This window comes from Psittacula echo (assembly GCF_963264785.1).
Source record: "Psittacula echo genome assembly, chromosome: 10".
In the NCBI taxonomy this organism is placed as follows: domain Eukaryota; kingdom Metazoa; phylum Chordata; class Aves; order Psittaciformes; family Psittacidae; genus Psittacula; species Psittacula echo.
Window position 1 is genome coordinate 14520440 of NC_137741.1, and position 21572 is coordinate 14542011.

Genomic DNA, 21572 nt, shown 5'->3' on the forward strand with positions numbered 1-21572 from the left:
AAAGTGTAATAGGGATTATACAAGTATCATGGTAGCTGGAACAGATTAGGATTAGGTCTTCATGAGGATGGTCTCTTCCAGTTGGACAGGGGCAAATAGAAGAGACTGAATCTGGTACTGTTTGTAAAACACTCATGATGGATACAGCAGGCAGAGTTCTGACACCATTTACCAAGAGAGTTCTCTCCCCCACCAAAAAAAAACCCTCTCCAAAACACACAGTACCTTAAATGTTTCCAGCAGGATGCTTGCTCCCAGTCTGCAAGCCTGCTGAGCTGGCATTTTTGAAAGGCCGTAACTGGCATCAGCAGCTTTTCCTCCAAAGGGCTTTTTTGGTTCATATGATTCCATTAGGCTGAAGCCAAGATCCACCAGGCCCTGTGTAACATGGTCCCAGCCAAAGGCACTGAGGAAAGCATTAAGCAGATCAGGAAAGAAACAACTTAGTCATAGAAAAGGTTTAGATTAGAACAGTTTAAAGTAAAATTTTCTGCAGTCATTCCAGGGTCCAAAGCAGCAATGGGAGATGCTTGATCACACCAGGGAATATCCCTCACAAGCCCATGACTGTCTCTAGGCTGAAGGACAGGCATTCAGCACAACACATCTTGCAGTCCAGACTTCTCTTCCAAAGGTTTCCTCACTGTGGGGAACGATGTGCACTCAGGTCTGATTTGAATGCGACAGAAGGCTATAGCTGGGATGCACAAATATCCTACTGATCTTGAGATCTCCAAGTCAGAAAGGAAGAGAGAAGAGGAATGCCTCTCATCAAACTGAAGGACAGCTGGTGACAGATCAGAGCTATCCTCCCACAGGATGTTTAAAGGACTAACCATGTGGGAGAAGAAAACAGTGGACCTATCACTCATTCCTTGATCAGAACACAAACTACAGCCAGCAGCATGACTCATATGATCATACTGATCATCAACTCATATTGAGCTTCACCAGCAAGAAGCAGATAGAGGGTCCTGATCAGTTTAGCCCTTTGTACCACCAGACGCTGGGATTTGAGGGAGGGAGGGCAGATTTACACAGCTGCATTTTGTTGCCTTTTTTTCAGGTCACCAATATAAAACTAGGATAAAAACTTTGGATTTTGACACTGTTCCTTGGCCAGCAGTATTTAGCATCCCAGACCATTCCCCTTCAAAAAAAAAAAAAAAGTGTTCTGCAGCATGTGGCAACAACTCACCTGTTTTCCACCACTTCGAGAATGACAGCAGTTACATCATATTGTTGAGGAAACAAATCCTGCAGAAACCTGGAGGCCTGAAGGAACTGCAGGTCCTTGCAGCTTCTTGTGATTGATGTTTTCAAGAAATCAAATATCTGGAACATAAAATCATTGAGTGAGAGGAAATGATCTTTGAAATGAGACCTGTATAGTCTTGGGTACGTTCCAGTAAGAGCATCAGCCAGAGCACAAGTTCCAGTAGAGCCTGCCAAAAGTCTGAACTCACTTATGTCTCAGGACAAATACACCAACCTCATTAAGTGCCTCAAGGAGGGCAACCTGCTGCCAGATGCTCTTCAGGTGGCCACCACAGAGCCAAAGCATTACAAAAAGACATTGCTTTTCTTCTCATCCTGTTACACCAACCCCCAGGAATCACAACTCTGGAAAATTCTGATATTGCTCTGGGGTCTTTTATAGTGTTCAGTAAATTACAGGGTACCAATGACCTAACTGCCTCCCCACAAGCATCCTGAAACCATTTTAAGACTAGCTCTGATGGGACTATGACCTAACTATGCTTCCTTTCCCTTCCAAGAAGTGCAGTGTACATGCCTATGGAAGTTCTCTGCAAGCTGATCGCCCACATACCTGCTCTTGCTGTCTGTGTTTTACTGCAACCGATAGCAAAAGAGCCACACTGAAGGGACACAGGGCTCTAGCAGGGTCCTTCTGCTGCTCAGTCTAGAAAACGGCAAGCAACAGTCAGTTGTTATCTTCAACTGCAGCATCCCACTAGCTCAGGGAAGCTGCAAGGCACATCTGCCTTCAAACATATCACAGCACTTTTACATGTGAACATGACTGCAAACACAAAAGCTGTTAAATCCTTTCTACAGATAACCAGTTAAATTTAAAACCCCTGCTTCAGCACCTTCAGCAGCACAGCCTGCTCCATCTGTGTCCTACCTTTAGATGTTTGATTAGTTCCTCGCCAAGGTCCTGATCCAGGTTGATAACAGAAACAATATGGAGAATAACGGTGCCTTGCACGTGGCGGAGTTGGTCCAGGGGCATTGTGGCTACCTCAAGGTCCCCTGATCTGTAAAAGTTTCAAAACCAAGCCATCCAAAGCCATGAATAATTTCTTATGCATCAAGGAGGATGTACTTGTACAAGGTTTAACAACTTGAATTTGAGGAGTTCTGGCTAGGACCAGGGTGACTACAATTAGAATCATAGAATCAGCTAGGTTGGAAAAGATCTTTAAGATCATCAAGTCCAACATCAAGTCCAGCACTGCCAAGGCTGCCACTAAACCACGTCACTAAGGGTTTCATCTAAATGGCTTTTGAACTTTCCTGGGCTGCCTGTTCCAATTCCTGACCACACTTTTGGTGGATATTCTCCTAATATCCAGTATAAACCTCCCCTGGTGCAGCTTGAGGCCATTTCCTCTTGTCGTATCGCTTGTTACTCAGGAGAAGAAACCAGCCACCTCCTGTGCCTTTACCCAGGTAGTAAGAAAAGGGGATGACAGAGAAAGAACTTACTGTGGAACCTTCTGTTCTTCCTTTTGTCTCTTATCCAACTGATTAAAAAAACTGATGATTCCTTCTAAAACAGCCTTCTTACTGCCCTGCAAGGGAGGACATCACATTGAGCCACTACAGGCCTTGTACCCATCAATTACAAATGTCATGGTATCCTTCTTTTCCCTTCATCAATTCCTGAGGTGGGGAGGGCTCCCACGCAGGTCATTTCCAAATTAAGTCATCTGGTTTAGTTTGTGTATTTCTTTTGACTCTTTAATAAAGAGTTGGAAGAAGCTGAATCTTTCAGATGTTCTCAGGGTTTCTTTAAGTTGTTACTAATTAGAAAGGATCCTTTATGTTATAATTAATTGAGAAGGCTTTATGTTATAATCAATTGGGAAGGCTTTCAAACTCCTAGCCTTCAATCTATATATATACACAGATATTTGGCCAGTGGACCTGAAACCAGGTGGAAACCAGGAAAACCTCTTAAAACACACATATCATTTGTCTTTGACAGCATCACTTTTGGAATTGACTCAGTCACAAATGAAGCCCAAGAGTCAGATCACCCTGTCAAAGGGCAGAGATGTTCTTGGCAGCCTCTGCTTGCAGGAAGAGCCCAGGGAATGACATGTTTGCAGCACAAATCAGACTACAACCCAGAACACAGTTATACTGCATGAGCTATTATTATAGCGTGCAGACCACAGAGTGAGGAAAACCACACTTAAGGACACTGAGAAAAACCAATTCTCTCTGCTGTCTCCTAGGTCTGTGCTCACCCCTTATTTCCCAAAGGTTTCCTTCCTTCCCCACAAAGAATATAAAGATTGTATCCATCTCTGAGCAGTCAGCTTCTTCAGGCTACAGGCAGCTGGAGAAATAAACCTACTGATGTCCTGCTGCGTCCTGCTCCTCACAACACAGTTTGGAACAATCAGAATTCCTGCCAAAATCCAGCCTACAGCTCAGTCTGTACATCTTTTTTTTCTCATGGTACATACTTAGGGGGAGGCTCACATGAGCTCTTACCTTTGCAGAAAGCAGCAGCAGCTGATAGACCAGAGGTGGAATTTCCTGCAGCTCTAATTTGGAGAACATCCTGAGGACCTTTTCTACCACAAACTGCAGCTCCTCTCCTGACAGTGGAATATCCCTGTTGAATCAAAGATGCAGCCTAATCATTTCCACTGATTTCCTTCAGAATCCCACAGCAGATTCAGCCCATAACCAGACAAAAGATTCTAATGTACAGACAGGCAGCAAGTGTTCTCAAAGTCTTCACCAGAAGCAGTTGCCAAAGATTCCTCAAATCCCTACCTCTGTTCCAAGATACTCTTCTTTCTGTGCTTAGATCTCCTCCACATGATGTTCATTAATGTATTATTAACTTGCCAAAGCTTGCTCACACGTGGAATAGAAACAATGATGCCATGCCTTCCCAAAGCTGTGTTTTGTGTCCAAATGGATACAACATGGATGTTCATTGACCAACCATTCATGTGGCTGTGCCTGGTATAGTCAGACCTATTTGTACTTGCCCCAACCTACATTTGAAATAGGGCACAGACACGACAACAGCACATAGAAGTGTTGATGCTGAAGGGAAAAGAATTACCTGAACATGTTGGCAAGATGTATCACACTCTGAGGATCCCACCTGGTACAACAAAACTATGTCAGCAAATGGAGAGCAAGCAGAATTACCACTTAGCCCTTCCCTCCTCATACACAATTACTCAATGTCACCATTTCCCTGTTATTTTCTCTTATTAAGATAAGAAGCCAGGTTTCCACCAGAAATCACCACCACCCCCCAGACTGGTAATGGTTGTGAGCTGCCCCAGCCCCCAGAATAACAAATACCAAGAGAGGAATGAAAACAAGTACTTCCCAAGACCAGTTCATGCAACACTATTACAAGATCTGGTAGCAGGGTGTTCCCTGGCTATCCCAGCCAGACAAGACACTGTCAGGGACAGCACAGATTCAAGGATTATAGAACAGGACACAGGTGGTGACATCCAGCTCATGTTGATGCCTTTCTCAAAGCACAACATGAAGCTGTTTTGCCATGTAACTAAGAGCTAGCAGGGATGTACGTACTTGCTGGAGCAGAGGGTATTGATCAGCTGTTTTTTAAATTCTTCCCCACTCAGTTCACCTGAAAAAGCAAAAGTCTTTGAGGAGCTGATTCCAGAGGAAGGGAGGACAGGCTGTAGAGAAGGAACTGAGAGGGATTACCTTTCCCATAAGCCAGGCTCTCCTTCGAACTGGCCAGTGCAGTGAGAACAGTGGAAAACAACTCCAAGGATTTCCCATTAGACAGGCTGCCACCTTTGATAACATCCACAAACAGGGTGGCAAGTTCAGCCAAGGCAGGGCCTGGCAGCTGGCGAGCCTGGGAGAACATACAACTTTTGAGAAGCCTGAGGCACTGCACAGAAGTCCACATATACATCCAAACCATCACCAAAAACCAGCAAACAACAACATTCCTATTGGGAAATGTTCCCTTAAAAGGGGAATTGGCCCTGAGATCTCTATTTTGTATAGAACAGAGCAGTGTATCAAGATGACGTAATTATAGGTTTGGAGTTTCAAGTCTAAATTAAAGATAATCACATTTACATGCACAGCAAATTCCAACACCAGCTAACTTAGTCCAGGGTGGATCCATGGAAAGGACACAACTCATCTTCCTCAGTGGCTGAGTGAAGTATCCCAATTTACATACAAAGTGATACCCAGGAAAGCCAAAGGAATCTCTACCTCCAGCATGAGCAGTCCTATGACTTCAGACACCTTGGCCAGATGCAGGTCTCCTGACTCCACCAGCGGGATGCAGTGCTTGTAAACCTGAAGCCTCCTGAGAACACCACTCTGCTGGGAACAGGGGGAGCCTTATAAGGAGGAAATAAAGAAAACAAAGAATGGACAAAAAGTTATGCAAGTAACAACATGTTGCTAAACAACAGGAAATTAGCAGGGCTGAACTATCACCTGACTGCAACTCCCTTCTTTATCTATCTGACACAACAGATAAATAAAACAGAGCACAGGAAATGAGAATCTCTTGGATAAAGCAGCTGAAGCACTCAACCCTACTATCACACCCCGTGCTTCACTCAAACTGCTGCCAAAGATCAGGAAGTGTCAAAATGCTGAGAAGAATCAGGTTGGCAATTAAGCCTCAGCTGGCTCTGCTCTACTCCAAGGTGCCTGTGTTGTCCCAAAAGTGGATTTGTACCCACCATATAACAAATCCACACGCTCAGGAGATGTATTTAGTCAGGTCTGGGCAGGCTGTTGCACAAGTCATGCACATCAACAGCAAGTTTCAGGGCTCTTTTATACACAAAAATCATAGATTTCATGCTGACTGGTTATTAGTTAACATATGACTACATATTCATTCAACTGCATGCTCAGAGGAAGGGTCTTCACCTGGGTCAAGGTCTTTTTGATCTCTGGGTGTGATTATTAGTATTATAATAAAGGCAGTTCACTTTAGAATGAATCAAACTTCAGAATCAAACTTCAGTTTGATTGCCAAGTTGGTTAATTGGACAGTCACTTTCCCAAGCTGGGAATAACATCCTCAATCCCAGATGCTCTCCTTTGATGTTTTAAACAGAACCAGGTCCTGGTTTTACTCATTAATTCCTTATTGTTAATGAACATTTCTTGACCCAGGTTCAAGATCCTAATACACACAGTAACTATGACTAGCAACAGCCAATGTAAAATATATCACCTAAGGGCTGGCAAAAGTAAAACCCACTTACAACAGGCTCATTAAAGATGTGTCTATCCAGTCTCCTATTTCCCTGTACCTGTTTTTGGATGTCACATTTCCCTGTGGCAGCCCTGACCAGCTGATTTTCATAGAATCACAGGGTGGGTTGGGTTGGAAGGGACCTTAAGATCACCCAGTTCCAACCCTCTGCCACGGGCAGGGACACCTTCCACTACAGCAGGTTGCTCCAACCTGGCCTTGAACACTGCCAGAGATGGGGCAGCCACAGCTTCTCTGGGCACCCTGTGCCAGCACCTCACCACTCTTACAGTAAAGAACTTCTTCCTTATATCTAACCTGAACTTCCCCTGTTTAAGTTTGAACCCGTTACCCCTTGTCCTGTCACTACAGTCCCTAATGAATAGTCCCTCCCCAGCATCCTTGTAGGCCCCCTTCAGATATCGGAAGGCTGCTACGAGGTCTCCACGCAGCCTTCCCTTCTCCAGGCTGAACAGCCCCAACTTTCTCAGCCTATCTCCATACGGGAGGTGCTCCAGCTCCCTGATCATCCTCGTGGCCTCCTCTGGACTTGCTCCAACAGCTCCATGTCCTTATGTTTGTTTCGACCAAAGGTGACACTTCCTGGTGCCCGTGACCACTTACCCCTCACCCCCACCCAGCGCACCTCAGTGCTCACCCACCTTTGAAGATGCCTCTTATCAAAGCTGCCGTCTCCCTGCCGTTCAGGGCCTGCCTCGTCACCATATCGCCCAGCTGCAAGGGAAGGGGACGCCGTGAGCTGCGCTGCACCCAACAGCGCGCACCCGCCCCCCGCCCCGCACACCGGGCCCGGCCGCGGGGTACCCGCGCACCTCGCTCTCCCCCAGGCTCTGCAGGGCCTCCTGGAGCCGCTCGGGAGCCTCCTCGGCCGCCAGCGCCAGGATGCGCTGGGCCATGGTGCCGGGACACGGGCGCGGCGCCCCGGAGCCAGCCCAGCCGCCGCGAAATTCCCGCCCGGAAGCGCCCTGCCGTCACCCGGGCAACTGTCCCGCCCGCAGCGCTCACTTCCCGTCCCCGCCGGCGGCTCAGCGCCCCTGCCCTTGCAGCACCGGAGGTCACGGGTTCGAGTCCCGCGGGGTGCGGCACATGGCGGGTACTGGGGCACTCAGCATAAAGTGCCCATTATCAAATGTGATCAGTTTGCTTGGTCACCACGTTCAGAGCCTGAAAGCAGGTACTGTCATGTTAATGTAACCCCAAAACTGGGCTGAAACATCAGTTCTATGATTCTATGATCTGCTCAGCCCTCATTTCAGCATCCAGTAGTGTCATCTCTTAAGACTTCTCTGATGAAGCAGACTTTTCTGTCTTACGGAGACAGGACAAGAGCTGGGCTTATTCAGCCTGGAGAAAAGAAAGTTCTCAGGAGACGTTAGAGCAGCTCCCAGTGTTTAAAGGGGAGCTACAGGAAATCTGGAGATCCCCATTAACATTCAAGGCCAGTTTGGACAGGGCTTCAAGCAACCTGCTCTAGTGGAAGGTGTCAAGGGGGTTGGGATGAGCTGAGATTTAAGGTCCCTTCCAACCCAACCTATTCTGTGATTCAGGGCCACCCACAGCAGCAGCAGCACCCAGCCCCTTTGAGAGCCACCTGCATGGGTAGCTCCAAGTAAACCCCTTAATTCCAGGGGGATGAGGGGTGGCCTTGGGCACACGAGGAGGTTTAGCCCGTGTTTAAGCAGCGGGATTTATCCAGGGGATCTGGTGCCAGCACAGCGTGGGAGCTTTCGCAAGCCCTGTGCTCACAGGGAGCGGGTTCACCTGGGGCCAAGGGCCATGGGGAGTGGGATAACTGAACCTGGTTGAGAGATGTCTGAAAGGCTGTGGCCACAGTACTTGGGGATGGGCTGTCCTTGGGGCTGCCAACCATCCTAGACCCCTTTTCCCAGGACAAAGCACCATGATGCCAGGGGCTACACATGACTCTGCTGAAGTATTCCATCTGTGATGAGCGTGATGGCCAGGATGCTCCTGTGGTCCCCTCTGCCATCCCCATGCAGGGCTATTGGGGTTATTCAGGATGATATCCCCCCATCACACACCATCTTGCTCTGCAGACAAAGGTACAAGCTTTAGGAGGAAGCTGAGCCTTACACTAGGGCTGGCATAGGAATGGGACAAGGAGATTGGGGGTCTCAGTGTGTGATGCCTCTGGCCATGGCAGCACTGCTTGGGGTCTTGGCACAGGTTTGAGTTTTCCCTCCCCGCTCCCCATTGCCCTTCATCAGGAGTCTTGTGCCTTCCTCCTCCTCCCTCGCAGCGGGGTCTCAGCTCTGTTTGCAGGGCAGCCCCGTGGAAACCGAATCCGTAAATCCCGGTGGCATTACAAAACGTGCCTTGTGTAACCCCCTTCAGCCCTGCCCGGCGCTCAGCCTGGCCCTACCGCCTCCCCAAAATCCCTGTTGTGGTAAGAGCCTGGCTGAGCTCCAGTCCTGGGCTTGGGAAAAGAGCCGTGCACAGCCCCGTCCTCAACGTGTCCTCACCCAGCTCCATAAGCATGGACCCCAAGAGTTAAGGCTGCAAACGCTCCCCTGCCCCAAGTGGTATCGTCATGCTGGGACAGCTCCAACACACTTGTTTTTCCCTCTGCACCCATACATGTGCTCAGCACCATTCCTGTCACATCCCGGGCCCCCCTCCCTCATGACTTCACCCCAGGGATGGACTGGGTTCCAGTTCCCGAAGCTCCAAGCAGGAAACCATCACGTGGGACATTATAAAAACAACGATCTGCTCAGGCGTTTTCATTCAAAAAGCTGAAAAGGGACCCATATGGATGCTGGTTTGGGAGGAGCTGGAGAGCCCTAGGATGGACCAGCCCTGGGAGCATCCTTTGCCATGGATCTGTCCCTGCAGCTGGACCTTGCCATGCTTTTTGATGCAGAAGCTATGGAACAGCCCTGACCTGCTCTACCCAGGGGAGCAGGCAGGGATGCCAGCCAGCCCCCGCCTGCCCCTGCCCCGTGCTAATGAGCGAGTTACACAACAAGAAGCTTTTATACTTGGTTAATCGGGTCCGGCATCCCGGCTCGCCCCTCCATGCACGCTCGGACTGGCCCGCGCAGCCCCAGCTCCCTCCTTCCCGTCCATCAGCTGCCTTTTGTAATGCTGGAATGGGGTTTCTTGCCGGGGCTGTGCTGCCTTAATTGCAAAGCTGCAGTGAGTTGATGCCTTGTGACGGTCTAATCCCAACCCGGTGACTCTACAAAGCTTTTGCCCCGCTATCTGCCTGCTCCACTCCGGCCTTGCAGTCCGTGTGTCCGTCTCGGTCCCTGTGCACTGACCCTCAGTTCAGCTTTTCTATCCCTGGTGAGTATCCAGGGCTTTTCCCACCTGAGATAACTGCATTGGAGACTCATACATCCCTTAACATGGCACTGCTGGGGTTGGGATTGGTTGTAGTGCCTGGCAAAAGGGGATGCTCATCCGTTCCCTGGGAGCTGGTGGAAGTGGCTGAGCTGGAGCCAAGCATCCCTTGCACTGCCTGGGCTTGGAAGGCAAGAGGCAGAAGCAGGGATGAGTGCTGGAGGCAGGATGAAGGCAGCCCTCCTCCTCCTCGCAGGGAGTGAGAACAAGGTCTTTCACCCAGACTGCAATGGAAAGATGCTGCTAGGATCATGGTCCAGCCTTGCAGCCGGTGATGGGCTCTGGGCTGGAGCAGTGGGGCTTGAGGATTTGGGGAACGCTGGGGATAGCAGGGTAATAGAAATAAAAGGCAATAAAAGCACTTGGCTGGCTGCCTGGCCAAAGCTGGGTGCCCACTTCTGCACATGTGAAGGTGGTCTGAGACAAACAGCGCTGGGTGAGCTCATGGGGCTGGAGGTCCTTATGACATGTCCCCAGAGCCAGAAAAAGGATGAAGGTGTCAGATGATCAATACCCACATCTTTAAGCTGCTGTTGCAAATATCCCTGGTGCTTCTCAAGGCTGCTGACAGGCAGAGATGCAGGCAGTACATGATGGAACTGAGGAGGGTTGGGGGTGTCCTCTGGGTACCCACCTCCACTCTTGCCTGAGCAAGAGGAGCAGGGATGGGGCATAGGGGGGATACAGAAATCATCAGGATCCCCTGCACTGCTGATTGCTCCTTCCCTCTCCCAGTGTCCTGCAGCTGACAGAGGACAGAGGACAACATGTCTGCAGTTGTGAGTACTGCCCTTGTGCTGCCCTATCTGCTGGGCTCTGAGCATCCCCTCCCTGCAGTGCTGGGGTGGGGTGCACCCCATGCACCCTTTACCCCCTGGCTGCTCTCAGCACACAGCCCATCCCCATCCCATTGCACCCCCTATAGCTCCCTACCCCAGGAGACCTGCAGCGGGGTAGGGAGCAGGGGGGCTGGTTGGGGAGCCCCATATGTTCTTCTCACCCCCAGACGGGCACCTTCCGCATTGTCTCGGAGGAGGAGCAGGCCCTGCGCTCCAAGCTGGAGCGTCTCACCACCAAGGACCACGGCCCTGTCTTTGGGAGGTGCGAGAAGATCCCCCCGCACACCCTGCAGAAGGTGAGGGTGGGTATGGGGAATGGGGGGCAGGCGCAGCCTGGGGCTCCTGCTCCTTCTGGGGGGCTGGAGGAGACCCTCTTGCATTGAGTGGGATGCACTTACACCCAAGTCGGGTGACCCTGCACTCCCTGCACTAGGATGCTGCAAGAGCATCACTGCATCCCCCAGCTTTTGGTACATAAATGGGGTGTTTTGGGGTGTGCTTCCAGGCAAAGGATGAGCTGAATGAGACAGAGGAGCAGAGGGAGGTGGCGGTGAAGGCGCTGCGGGAGCTGGTGCGGGAGCGGGCGGGCGGTGAGGAGGTGTGCCAGGCGGTGGCAGAGAAGGTGCAGGACAAGGATGACTCCTTCCTCCTTCGCTTCATTCGCGCCCGCAAGTTCGATGTCCACAGGGCCTACGACCTGCTGAAAGGTTGGGAGAGGTGCTGGGCTGGGAGGCTGGGATGCAGGGAAAGAGTTGGGACGGGGAGGGAAATAAATGAGGGTGATACCAGGCATCCCACAACGCCAGAACAGTCCCATTCCTTGTCGATTTATTGGACAAAATAGGGGAGAAAAAAAGCATTTTTTGGTGTTTCGTTTGTGCAGCAAACCCAGCTGCTTTGGGCTGCGTCCCCTGGAGATGCCCATGTCCTTCCTATACATGCCCCTTTGTACCCCTGTAAGTAGCTGGTCCTGCACCCATCCTGATGCTTCTGTGCATGGTGCCTGATGGGCTCAGCACCCCTGGAATCCCTCGAGGGCTGAGGGCAGGTTGAGGCGCTTTGGCACCCTTTCCCCACACTGGGAATGACCCATAGGGATGGAAGGGCAGCCCGGGGAGGTGGCTGCCTGCAGGGACCTGCTTGGCTCCTCTCTTTGTGTCAGTTTGGGGGGATAATGAGCTGTAATTATCAGCACTGGCTCCCATTGGAGCTGCTTTGTTTCCCAGGAGGAGATTCCTTACTTTGTGCCCACAGGGAGCCAAGGGAAGGGGGCTGGGTGGTGCCACCGTAACAGGGAGCAACGGTAAAGGGAAATGAGGGGGGAAATGTGCTTGTTGAGGTGTTGGAGAGGAGGCTGATGCGGGATAACATGGGGAGAGTAACACTGAGCACACTGGGGCTGGTGCGCTCCTGACCTGTAGGGACCCCAGGCACGGGGCTCAGGATGGGTGTCTCCCCATCACCAGTGCTCCAGTGGCTCCCCAGCCATGTTGTCCTCCTGATTCCTGCCTCTCTCCAGGCTACGTGAGCTTCCGCCAGCAGTACCCGGAGCTCTTCGACAACCTGAGCCCCGAGGCCGTGCGCAGCACCATCGAGGCTGGATACCCCGGCATCCTGGCCAGCAGGGACAAGCACGGCCGGGTCGTGATGCTCTTCAACATCGAGAACTGGGACTACGAGGAGATCACCTTCGATGAGGTCAGCTCAGCAGAGCGGGCCCACTCCTGCCCCTTGGCACACCTGAGCACAGCATCCCTATGGACACATGTCCACACACAGCCTCGAGCAGCCCAGGTTGAAGCAAATCTGTAACCCTCTGAATTTATGCTTTGAGGAAGCATGAGAGAATGGTCCATTCCAAAGGGTTCCTTATATGTCCCATCCCAAAGGGTTCCCTTCCTTCCCCCTGATGTGGTGCAAGATGCAGATCAAATTTAGGGGATGCATTCCCCAACCCAGGTAACACAGAGTGAAGAAAGGCACCACACCATTAAATCAAGGCTCTTTAGAAAGGAGGGACCAGCAGGCAAAGGAGGAAACTGAGGCACAAGGCACAGAAAGGGCCTCTTGGCATAGAGGTATCCAGGGATGTAACTCAGAGCTTCTTCTAGCTGTGTTTTCTGCTCAGCTCTGAATTTGATCACAAGATAATCACTGACACCAGATCTGACTTGAAAGGGGAACATGGTGGTTGTTGAGCATCCCCTGCAATGCCCTCCCTGCTGTGAAGCCCTGGGGCTGGCTGCACAAGCAGGCTGGAGTCAGGCAGACCCAGGCTAATGCTCCATGGAACATATCCTGGGAACCTCCTGGAGTCTACAAGGAAGTGAGACCTAACACCAGACCCTGCTGTCTCCTCTCCATCAGATCCTTCGTGCCTATTGCATTATCTTGGAGAAGCTATTGGAAAATGAAGAGACCCAGATCAATGGGTTCTGCATCATTGAGAACTTCAAGGGCTTCACCATGCAGCAGGCATCAGGGATCAAACCCTCCGAGCTCAAGAAGATGGTGGACATGCTGCAGGTGGGGCCTGTGCCCACCAAACAAGGGCCCTGGGGGAGCAGAGAGCTCAGGGAAGGGAAGTGGCAGGGCTGGCAGGGTTTGGACCAGAGGCTGAAGACACTCGGCTCTCCCCAGGGAGGGAGGACAGCAGAGACGTGGCCATGCTCATGGAGCAGAAGCTATGAACCCTATGGAAGGCTCTTTAGCTCCCCTGGGGCTGGGACTGCTGATCTTCTGGGTCAGAACAAAAAGAGGCCATCAAGGAGAGAAGGGGAGATGGGGTGAGGAGAACCATGACAGTGCCAGGGCGTCCACTGCTGCCTACCCAGCTGTGTGTGGGCAGCACCATCTGTAACCATCTGTATCTGGCGTCCTAGGACTCCTTCCCAGCGCGGTTCAAGGCCGTCCACTTCATCCACCAGCCCTGGTACTTCACCACCACCTACAACGTGGTCAAACCGTTCCTGAAGAGCAAACTGCTGGAGAGGGTGAGTGCACGAAAGGGACCTGGGGCATGTCTCTGGGTGAAGCAGCACATGGGAAGTGCTGCCCTGATCTCTCCCATCTCCCTCCAGGTGTTTGTGCACGGGGAGGAGCTGGAGTCCTTCTATCAGGAGATCGATGCTGACATCCTGCCGGCAGACTTTGGTGGCACCCTGCCCAAGTACGATGGCAAAGCTACTGCAGAGAAGCTCTTTGGGCCGCGCATTGAGGCTGAAGACACAGCTCTCTAACCCAGCACAGTAGGATCAGTGGTGGCCCCCTAACCCCAGCCACTCCCTTACCGTAGCATTGGTTGGATAACTGTTCGTGATGGGGTTCTTCCATGCCTGTCCCTCCTCTTGCCTCCCCACACCAGGCAGCGGGCTGCCCGGCAGCTCTGTCCCCCACAGGCAGAGCATCTTTCTCTCAGGAGCCAGCACAGGAAGAAGGAGAACAGCCCTCGGGCTGCGGTGGGGGGACAGGGGAGCGTCTGCTCTGGGAAGGGAGGGCTGCAGCGAGGCAGAAATAAAGTGGTGTTGAACAGCAGAGCTCTGGGGTTGCTTATGGCATGTGGCAAGGAACAGGGGTTCCTTTTGGGGGCAGGAACACTGGCTGTGCTCCTGGTTCTGAGGAGGCCAGCAGTGTCAGTGCTCGGTAGCAGACCTCTGTCCTCCCCCCATCACTGACTGTCCTTTGGCACAGGGGCCAAGGCACCAGTGGTCTCCATCCTCCCTGCATCCCAATGTGAGCATCACCCCTACCTGCACAAGGACCCCCAATTCTCAGTCATCTGCTCTAACCAGGAAAGAGAAAACAGCCCAAAAGATGCAGGAACCCAACCAGTGCCCCAGGCTCTGTGCAACTCCTGCCCAGGCAGACAGGGAGGAGGAACAGAGGCTGCAGCAGCTGCTAAGACTAGGAGATGGATTTATCCGTAGGAGAGGGAGGGACCCTCCTGCATCCTTCAGAAGCTGTTTCTCCTAGTACTGTGCTGTGGGAGGGAGCCCTACCAAAAGCCACCATAGAGGACAGAGGGTCCTTGCCTGGAAAATGAGTTGTGCTGATGCTAAAGCTAATTAATTCTTGCTCATGTGGAGTCAGCAGCACTGGTCTGGGGAGGGAGGCAGAAGTAGCTGTGTCCCAGGCAAGGCAGTCTGTGCTGGTTCATGAGCCAGGCATCTCCTGTTCCAAACCATCCTCTCCTCCCTTGGCCAGCAGTGGGTCTTGGAGAGGAGCAAGTTGCTGGTCTCTGCCCAGGTTATCTTCTCTGTCACCCTGCTCCTGTCCCCTTTCCTCCCTCCCAGCTACACACGGGCACCTTGCACCAGCAAAAGCCCAGACCCAAAGGCAGCTGGGGCGTTGGGTGCTGACAAGAGCCACATTCATCAGGGCACTGGCTCTGGCTCAAACCAAACAGGACACGGGCCCCGAAGCTGTGGGGAGGATGGGGCACGTCTGGGCAGAGGCAATGGGATCAAATGTGTGCGAAAGGCACCTCTCTGCTGCATTTGGCTCTGCACTGTGCAGGGCCGGGAAGCAGCTGGAGCCACCCCAAGGAAAGCACGCGTGACAGCCCTACAACCGTCAGGCCAGAGCAAACACAACAGCACAGCTTGCTTGGGAGACAGAGAACTGCAGCTCGCTTGTAAAAACAGACACAACAGCACACTGCTGCCTCTGGGATTGGGACTGGGACAGGCATAGCTCTTGGGAGGTCACTGTGGCTGCTTAACACTTCTGGGACACGTTGTGAGCCAGGAGCTTGCTTTGATGGGGATGCAGAATAGGCTAGCAGAGAAGTAAGCATCATCCATGCATGCCTCAGCTTCCCCCCCACCCAGTGACTCTGACCAAGTTCTGAAGCAGATCTAACAGCTAAATTACAATGGCCAATAAACTAGAGATGGAGCACAAAGCACTGCCTCCCACAGAGCAGTTCTCATTACAGGGGAGGAGCAGCAATGGTCCTGGTCCAGCCCAGCCACCCCAACAGCAGTCCCAGTTACCCTCCACATCTGTCTTACTTGGTCTGTAGGTAAAAACATGGTGAGCTCTTATTGTCAGTCAAGAGATGCTTTTGGCAGGGTTTCTCTCTGCCTTGGGCTCAGAGATGGCATTGTTGCTGTTGTGTGTTTCTTCTGCCAGCAGCTGAAGGATCAGGAAATCCACCCTCTCTCAAATAGGGAAAAACAACACATGGTGATTTCTGCAGAAACATGAGCCCACAGCTTCCTCCAAGGAAGCTGTCATCCCAGAGGAGATGCCTTTCTGTGCACTGCAAGAATGGCTGGGCTAAAGGATTCCTCTTGTTCCTCCTTTCGCTAAATCAGAGCTCATAACTGAGGTAACACACTCATTTTAATCACCATGTATTCCCCCATCAAATGATCCTCTCCTCACTGCAAAGGGAGCAAAGTAAGAAGGCATGGCCTAAAAGTGAGAGACGTCATCACCCAGTAACACTGCACACAGTCACTACCTGTAGCACTGGCTTCAATAAGTCCTTTATTTTTAAATAAAAAAACCCCACTGAATCAAAAGATAACAAAATTACATTTTGCTTTGCAACGATCTCCATTTTACCACACAGAAGAACAAAAAGAGAAAAATCAGACATTGTTTTATATATATTTATATATATCATTTGAAAGGTAAACATCAGCAGATTTAGAAAAATTGCATTGCTAGTTGCAAATCATCTCCTCTGCAGCCATCAGCCCCAGAGAATCCGACTCAGAACATGGCAGCAGAGAGGGTGTCTCAGGATACGAAGCTGTTTCAGGGCAGCATTTAGGGATGGTCGCAGACTAGAGTTTTGCCAATTGGAAAGTATTTTGATAGCAAACTGCTCACCAAGAACATCAGAAGCCACTCGGCTGTTCTAACACAGCTGCATGGGCACAACAAGGGCACAAGTCTGTTGTTCCTCAGCTCTTTCCACACCTCTTTGGCTTAGGAGTTTTGGAGGAAGTGGTTTTGCTTTCTCAAAAGGGAGAATTATGGGAATTATGGTCAAGCTGACAAGTTACACAATGAGAAAACACGCTCTTTTGGGAAGCTGCTGACTTGGGCTAAGCAGTAGGGTTTGGTTATATCAAATACAAGTGGGATTTGTTTGGCCTTTTAAAGACTTCCCAGTTGGCAGGAGCCATGGGAAGGGTCAACATCCCAGAAGAACTATAGCAGAGACCCTAGGAGAAAGTTCTGTATCTAATCAAAGCTCTTGCATGACCAGAGATAGACAATGAGAGCTTGTCATTCAAACAGAAGCAAAAGGGCTTTGTGCAGAGCCACCTTATGGGATAGTGCTCCCTACTGGCATAAAAACTACCTGGGTTAGGCAATGCTATTGGGTGAGGAGAAGAAAAAAGCCTTTATCCTCAAGTGATGTGGGGTGGGAGCTTCTGGAGAGAGTTAAGAGAGACTTGAAAAGGGCTGTTCAACCAGCAGAGCCAACCTGACAAATGCTGCCCTGGATTGCAGTGTTTGTGTCCATTGATTAACCAGCAAACCCAAGAGTAGAGATGTTCAGAACACAACAGTTCAGGATAACCCTAGAAACTCTTCCACCACATCGTGGAAAGCTGGCATCTGCTTTGATTCATTGATGGCACATATACTTAAACTCCCCCAACAGCTGAGGAAATCCAGGCCAGTGTAACCCACATTCCCAGTGACAAAGGGGTACAGTCACAAGGCATCCCTCCCTTGGGCTACTGTTGCTCTGAGGCATTTGAAACCTCCAGAAGGTCCTCACACCAAGAGGGGTTGTTTGCTCTTCTTCTACATACTGCTTTGAGTCATTGTGGCTCTGGGGCTTACCCAACAGGCAGACCCACCTAATGAATACAGACACACAGAGCATGACTCAAGCCAGAAACATGATGATGCTCTTCACAACAAATGACTTACACATGCAGCACAAGGCATGGGCCTTTTCTGGTCACCTGGAAAAAGGCTGAGAAGAATTTCAATAAGCTCCAGGCAGGCATAATATTTCTAGCAAAACCTGGAAGGAATCCAGGTGACTAAACTGGCAATTAAATCCTCAAGTAGCTACTCTCTGCTCTTTTGAAGCAGTCACTTAGGCAACCTACCTTCAGCTACGCTGCTGGAGAGTTAATAGACACAAGAACTTTGGGATTGTAAAGCAGCAAATCACATGTAAAGCAAAGCAATCCCTTCTTCTATGACTCACTCCCTACTGCTCGAGGAGCAGAGAGCTGAAAGTGATCCACTACCTATAGACATTGTTATTTTAAGTCTTCAAATAGACTGTAGCTAGTCGTAGGCTGCCCACAAAGGTCCTTTAAGTCAAGACTCACTTGTACAGTGCACATGGCCAGAGGTGTCTCACAAGTTAGTGTCTGAAAATTCATTTACTACTAAAAAGCAAAGCTCCCAAAGCTCTGAGAGAGCTGTTACTGAAGTCTCTAGATATGCTGATGTCAAGGGAGGAAGGAAAGGGCAAGGCACTGCATGTCAAAGGGCTGGGGTCTAGGGACTTGTGACAGACCCAGGACAGATGACACACAGGTATATTGGCTAAATTCAGTACTGTAGCTAATAGTTCCCAACATTTTTGCTTAATGCCCTTTGTAACCTGTATCTTCATAAACACGAACTGCAGGAAAACACTCGGGAAGAAAACTGCAGGGAAGTTCATATTTATCTTTACAGTGCAACACCACCACTGCCAGACCCATCTGAAAACACTCCCAGTTTAGAAGCTAACCAAGGGACCATTAAAAATGCTGGCAAATCTGACGTATTGGAAGCTGCAAGTAAAGTACCTTGTGTTCTGTAAGAGGGACTTGGCCAAAAAGCAGAGGCAAAACACTTGCTTTACCTTAGCATTAACCTTCCCAGTCAGTTCTCACCCTGCTGACTTGCATGTTCTGGGCCAGTCAGCTGAACTGTTCTGCCAGTCTGAGGTCCTGGGGAGTAAGGCAGAGCTTCAGCCACTTGGGGAGCTGAGCAGAGCACCCCTTCTTTTGACAAGGCTCTCAAGTTGAGGACAGCAGATCTGCTCTCAGAGGAGCTCAGATGCACATTGACCTTTCATAGGTATCCACATGTTGGGTTATATGATGAGCTCTTCACCTCAACAGCAGTATCAGTACTAAGGACTCCTCCTCTAGAACTGTCCCAGGTTGATACTTAGCACAGTAAAGCTGGATTGGGGAAGGACGTATGAAGCATGGGGAGGGCAGTTTTTTTCCTCAAGGCAGATCGCCACAACCTGCATAAACTACAGCTGTAGTATATGATGAGAGTTAAACACTTCTTAAGTTGTAAGCCACTGCAGATAACAATCACATCCCTCTACACACCTAAATTTATGCTGTATCTATTTGATGCGTACAAGCGTTGTTTACACTCCACTTCTGTTGAAGCAAGATTTAAGTCCTATCCAATAAATATTACATGAACAGCTACTTAAGCAAAAACCTGAAGCGCCTTATGACAGATTTTAGCGATACACAGATGCAGTATGAATAAGAGGATAACAACACAGAGACCAGATATCCATCAGCTAAGAACATCCTTGCTAACTGATGCCCTAAAATAGTTCTTAAGGAATAGCCACAAGAAAGGGCAAGTCTTGCCTAGAGCTTTACTTGGCCACATTTTTTCTTTGAATCAAAAAGGAAACCCAATTTGCAAACAAGGAGAATGTGCAGATATCCACAGTTCATTGTAACAGGCCAAGGTGTCTGGCCTAAGGCAAATTAAAGGAATTTCCTGATACGATAATGCACCTTTGCTACAATAGTTCATTATTGCTTTATTAAAACAAACCTCACCTCTCCAACCTACTGGAGTTCAGGGTCAGGGCAATCCAGAAAGCTTGCTCCCCTACATTACCAGACTGAAGTCTTGCAGCTTGTTTCACCCTTAATCTATAAACTAAAGTGCCTGGAACATACACCAAGGCTGAAGCAATAACATGCTAACTGATGTGGGAAGTGAGACAGGAGAAGAACTTTACTGACACTGTGATAAAGCAGTGCTAAGGATGGATTAATGAGACTACAATATTGACAGAACAAACAATAAAAGAGATCTTTACCACAAGGTTTCAGTCTCCAGATTGTCATGGGACAACTTTCCTTCCGGGGGATAGACTACAGTCATTAATAGCCATCTTGGCACAGACTATAACACCATTTGAGGGGAAAAGCGCAAGTGAGTAGGCATCTTTCCTGCCAACAGCTTTAACGCTTCACACATTAAAACCAGAGGAGGATGTCTGGTTGTGAAAAAGGAATCAAGTGAGGAAGAGCCCAATGTCTCACTGGAGCCAGCAATCCTATAGCCTTTACATATCATAGATATGTGTATATATATATATGTATATATAGAGAGATATGTGTGTATATATATATAGATATGTGTGTATATATATATATACACACATAGATATGGAAATAGTTAGGCATGCAGAGATACCATTCTAGTTGCACAGGGCTAGAGAAAACCAGTTCCTCATCAACTGTAAGGCAAGTCATTTGTCCAAAAACCACTTGAGAGTCCTTAATTCTCTATGAAATATTCTTAATGAGAGATTGAGCTCACAGAAAGATCCTCCAGATTCTTGATCACTGGTTTCCATTTGGAAGCCAGAGCCAGCTTCAAAAAGTCCTGGGTCAAAAAAAAACCCCAGTACTAAAAAGATGATTACATTTAAAAGGAGACAAAGGTGACTGATCTACTCTTGGTGCAAGAACATGTTTACATAGAAATATTACATAGTATTACCAGCCTGCAGCTTTTCTCAGAGTCCCAGCATAAAGACACCCAATCCACAGATAGCTGAAGCATGGAAAAAGTTAAGTATTTTTTAGCTGATTCACTTGTGTAAGTGCATTCCTAGGAACTAAAAGGCTTCCCCTTGAGATGGTGCAAGGCTGGAACTTCACTTGCAGTCAAGCATCTGTTTTTTCAAGCCGTATTTTAGTGGCTTAGAGACTGAGCAATGCTCTGGCCTGTGGCTTGGTACAGGGTTTTTCCAACACGGGGACAGAACACATCCTTAGTTACCCTGTTCTCTACACCTAAACAAACGCTGTAGATCAAGTTTTTGACCAGCAGGAGAAGAGATTTTGATGTTTGAAACTTCTATATTAAAGGAAGCAGCCTTGAGCTCAGTAACCCTGTAACAAGTCACAGTCAGCAACCTAATTTTTCAGACAGCAGTAAATTACAAACCCAAGTGACTCTACATGCAAAAATGCTCTGACCAGATATTAACCTTTGCTTTAACTCCACTTTGCAAGAAAAGGTTATGATCAAACCCCAGCCATAGGATATCAAGGAGAATGGAAACCTGAAGCAGCAAGTGAGGGAACAAGATGTTCCCAAAGGGGGAGATACACTGAAGTGATCTAGAGTCTTTGAGTCAATTACTCTGGGCCAGATACAGACTGCTCTGTGTCTGAGCAGTGAGACTTTGTCTTCTCCCACTGGCAGATGGCATTGGCATACTGTACCACGAGCTTATCCATCCAGGTGAGAGGTTCAGGGAACAGTACAGACCCCTCAAAAAATCCCAGGTGGCCTCCATGAAGGGGCAGCACATACATGACATTTTCTCTTTTCTCTGTAAAACAAAAGGAGGCAGAACATTCCAGGTTAACATTTTTGAGCTGAGAATGAAGGCGTCTTGTTGTGATAAATCAATTCAACCCTTGGCATAGCATCTGAACTAAAGGAGCAATTGTATAGGAAGCAGAAATGCACAAAGGTCAAAGCCACTTTGAAGTTCAAAGCACATAACCTTACTGCTTCACAGGACAGGGCAGTCTGCAGAAGCAGATCCCAGTCAGTACAGAGGGTGTCTACGCAATGCCCGTATTTCC

General features: G+C 49.4%; 3 protein-coding genes across 5 annotated transcripts in view; 1 reads left to right on the forward strand and 2 right to left on the reverse strand.

Moving 5' to 3' along the window:
- The window catches only part of FANCI (FA complementation group I), a gene marked incomplete at both ends in the record, with an annotated part of 25203 nt that extends 17790 nt beyond the window's left edge, over positions 1-7413 (reverse strand). The window contains 12 exons of the mRNA XM_080626631.1: positions 226-406; positions 1199-1335; positions 1832-1924; positions 2150-2282; positions 2734-2819; positions 3751-3874; positions 4337-4378; positions 4825-4882; positions 4963-5119; positions 5491-5621; positions 7159-7231; positions 7330-7413. Coding sequence (XP_080482757.1) covers positions 226-406; positions 1199-1335; positions 1832-1924; positions 2150-2282; positions 2734-2819; positions 3751-3874; positions 4337-4378; positions 4825-4882; positions 4963-5119; positions 5491-5621; positions 7159-7231; positions 7330-7413 — 1299 coding nt within the window. The remainder of the gene's footprint in view (positions 1-225; positions 407-1198; positions 1336-1831; positions 1925-2149; positions 2283-2733; positions 2820-3750; positions 3875-4336; positions 4379-4824; positions 4883-4962; positions 5120-5490; positions 5622-7158; positions 7232-7329) is intronic.
- On the forward strand, positions 7412-13961 carry RLBP1 (retinaldehyde binding protein 1; the record flags this gene model as incomplete). The annotated part of the gene is made up of 8 exons (XM_080626755.1): positions 7412-7707; positions 8873-8924; positions 10890-11018; positions 11228-11429; positions 12242-12420; positions 13090-13248; positions 13605-13715; positions 13803-13961. The coding sequence occupies 8 exons, from the start codon at positions 7412-7414 to the stop codon at positions 13959-13961; spliced, it is 1287 nt and encodes a 428-aa protein (XP_080482881.1).
- A 2241-nt stretch (positions 13962-16202) lies between these two features.
- Positions 16203-21572, reverse strand: part of ABHD2 (abhydrolase domain containing 2, acylglycerol lipase) — a 38704-nt gene continuing 33334 nt past the window's right edge. For all 3 annotated transcript variants that reach the window (XM_080626812.1, XM_080626811.1, XM_080626813.1), the window contains exon 11: positions 16203-21313. In XM_080626812.1, coding sequence (XP_080482938.1) covers positions 21117-21313 — 197 coding nt within the window. In that variant the 3' untranslated portion in view covers positions 16203-21116. The remainder of the gene's footprint in view (positions 21314-21572) is intronic.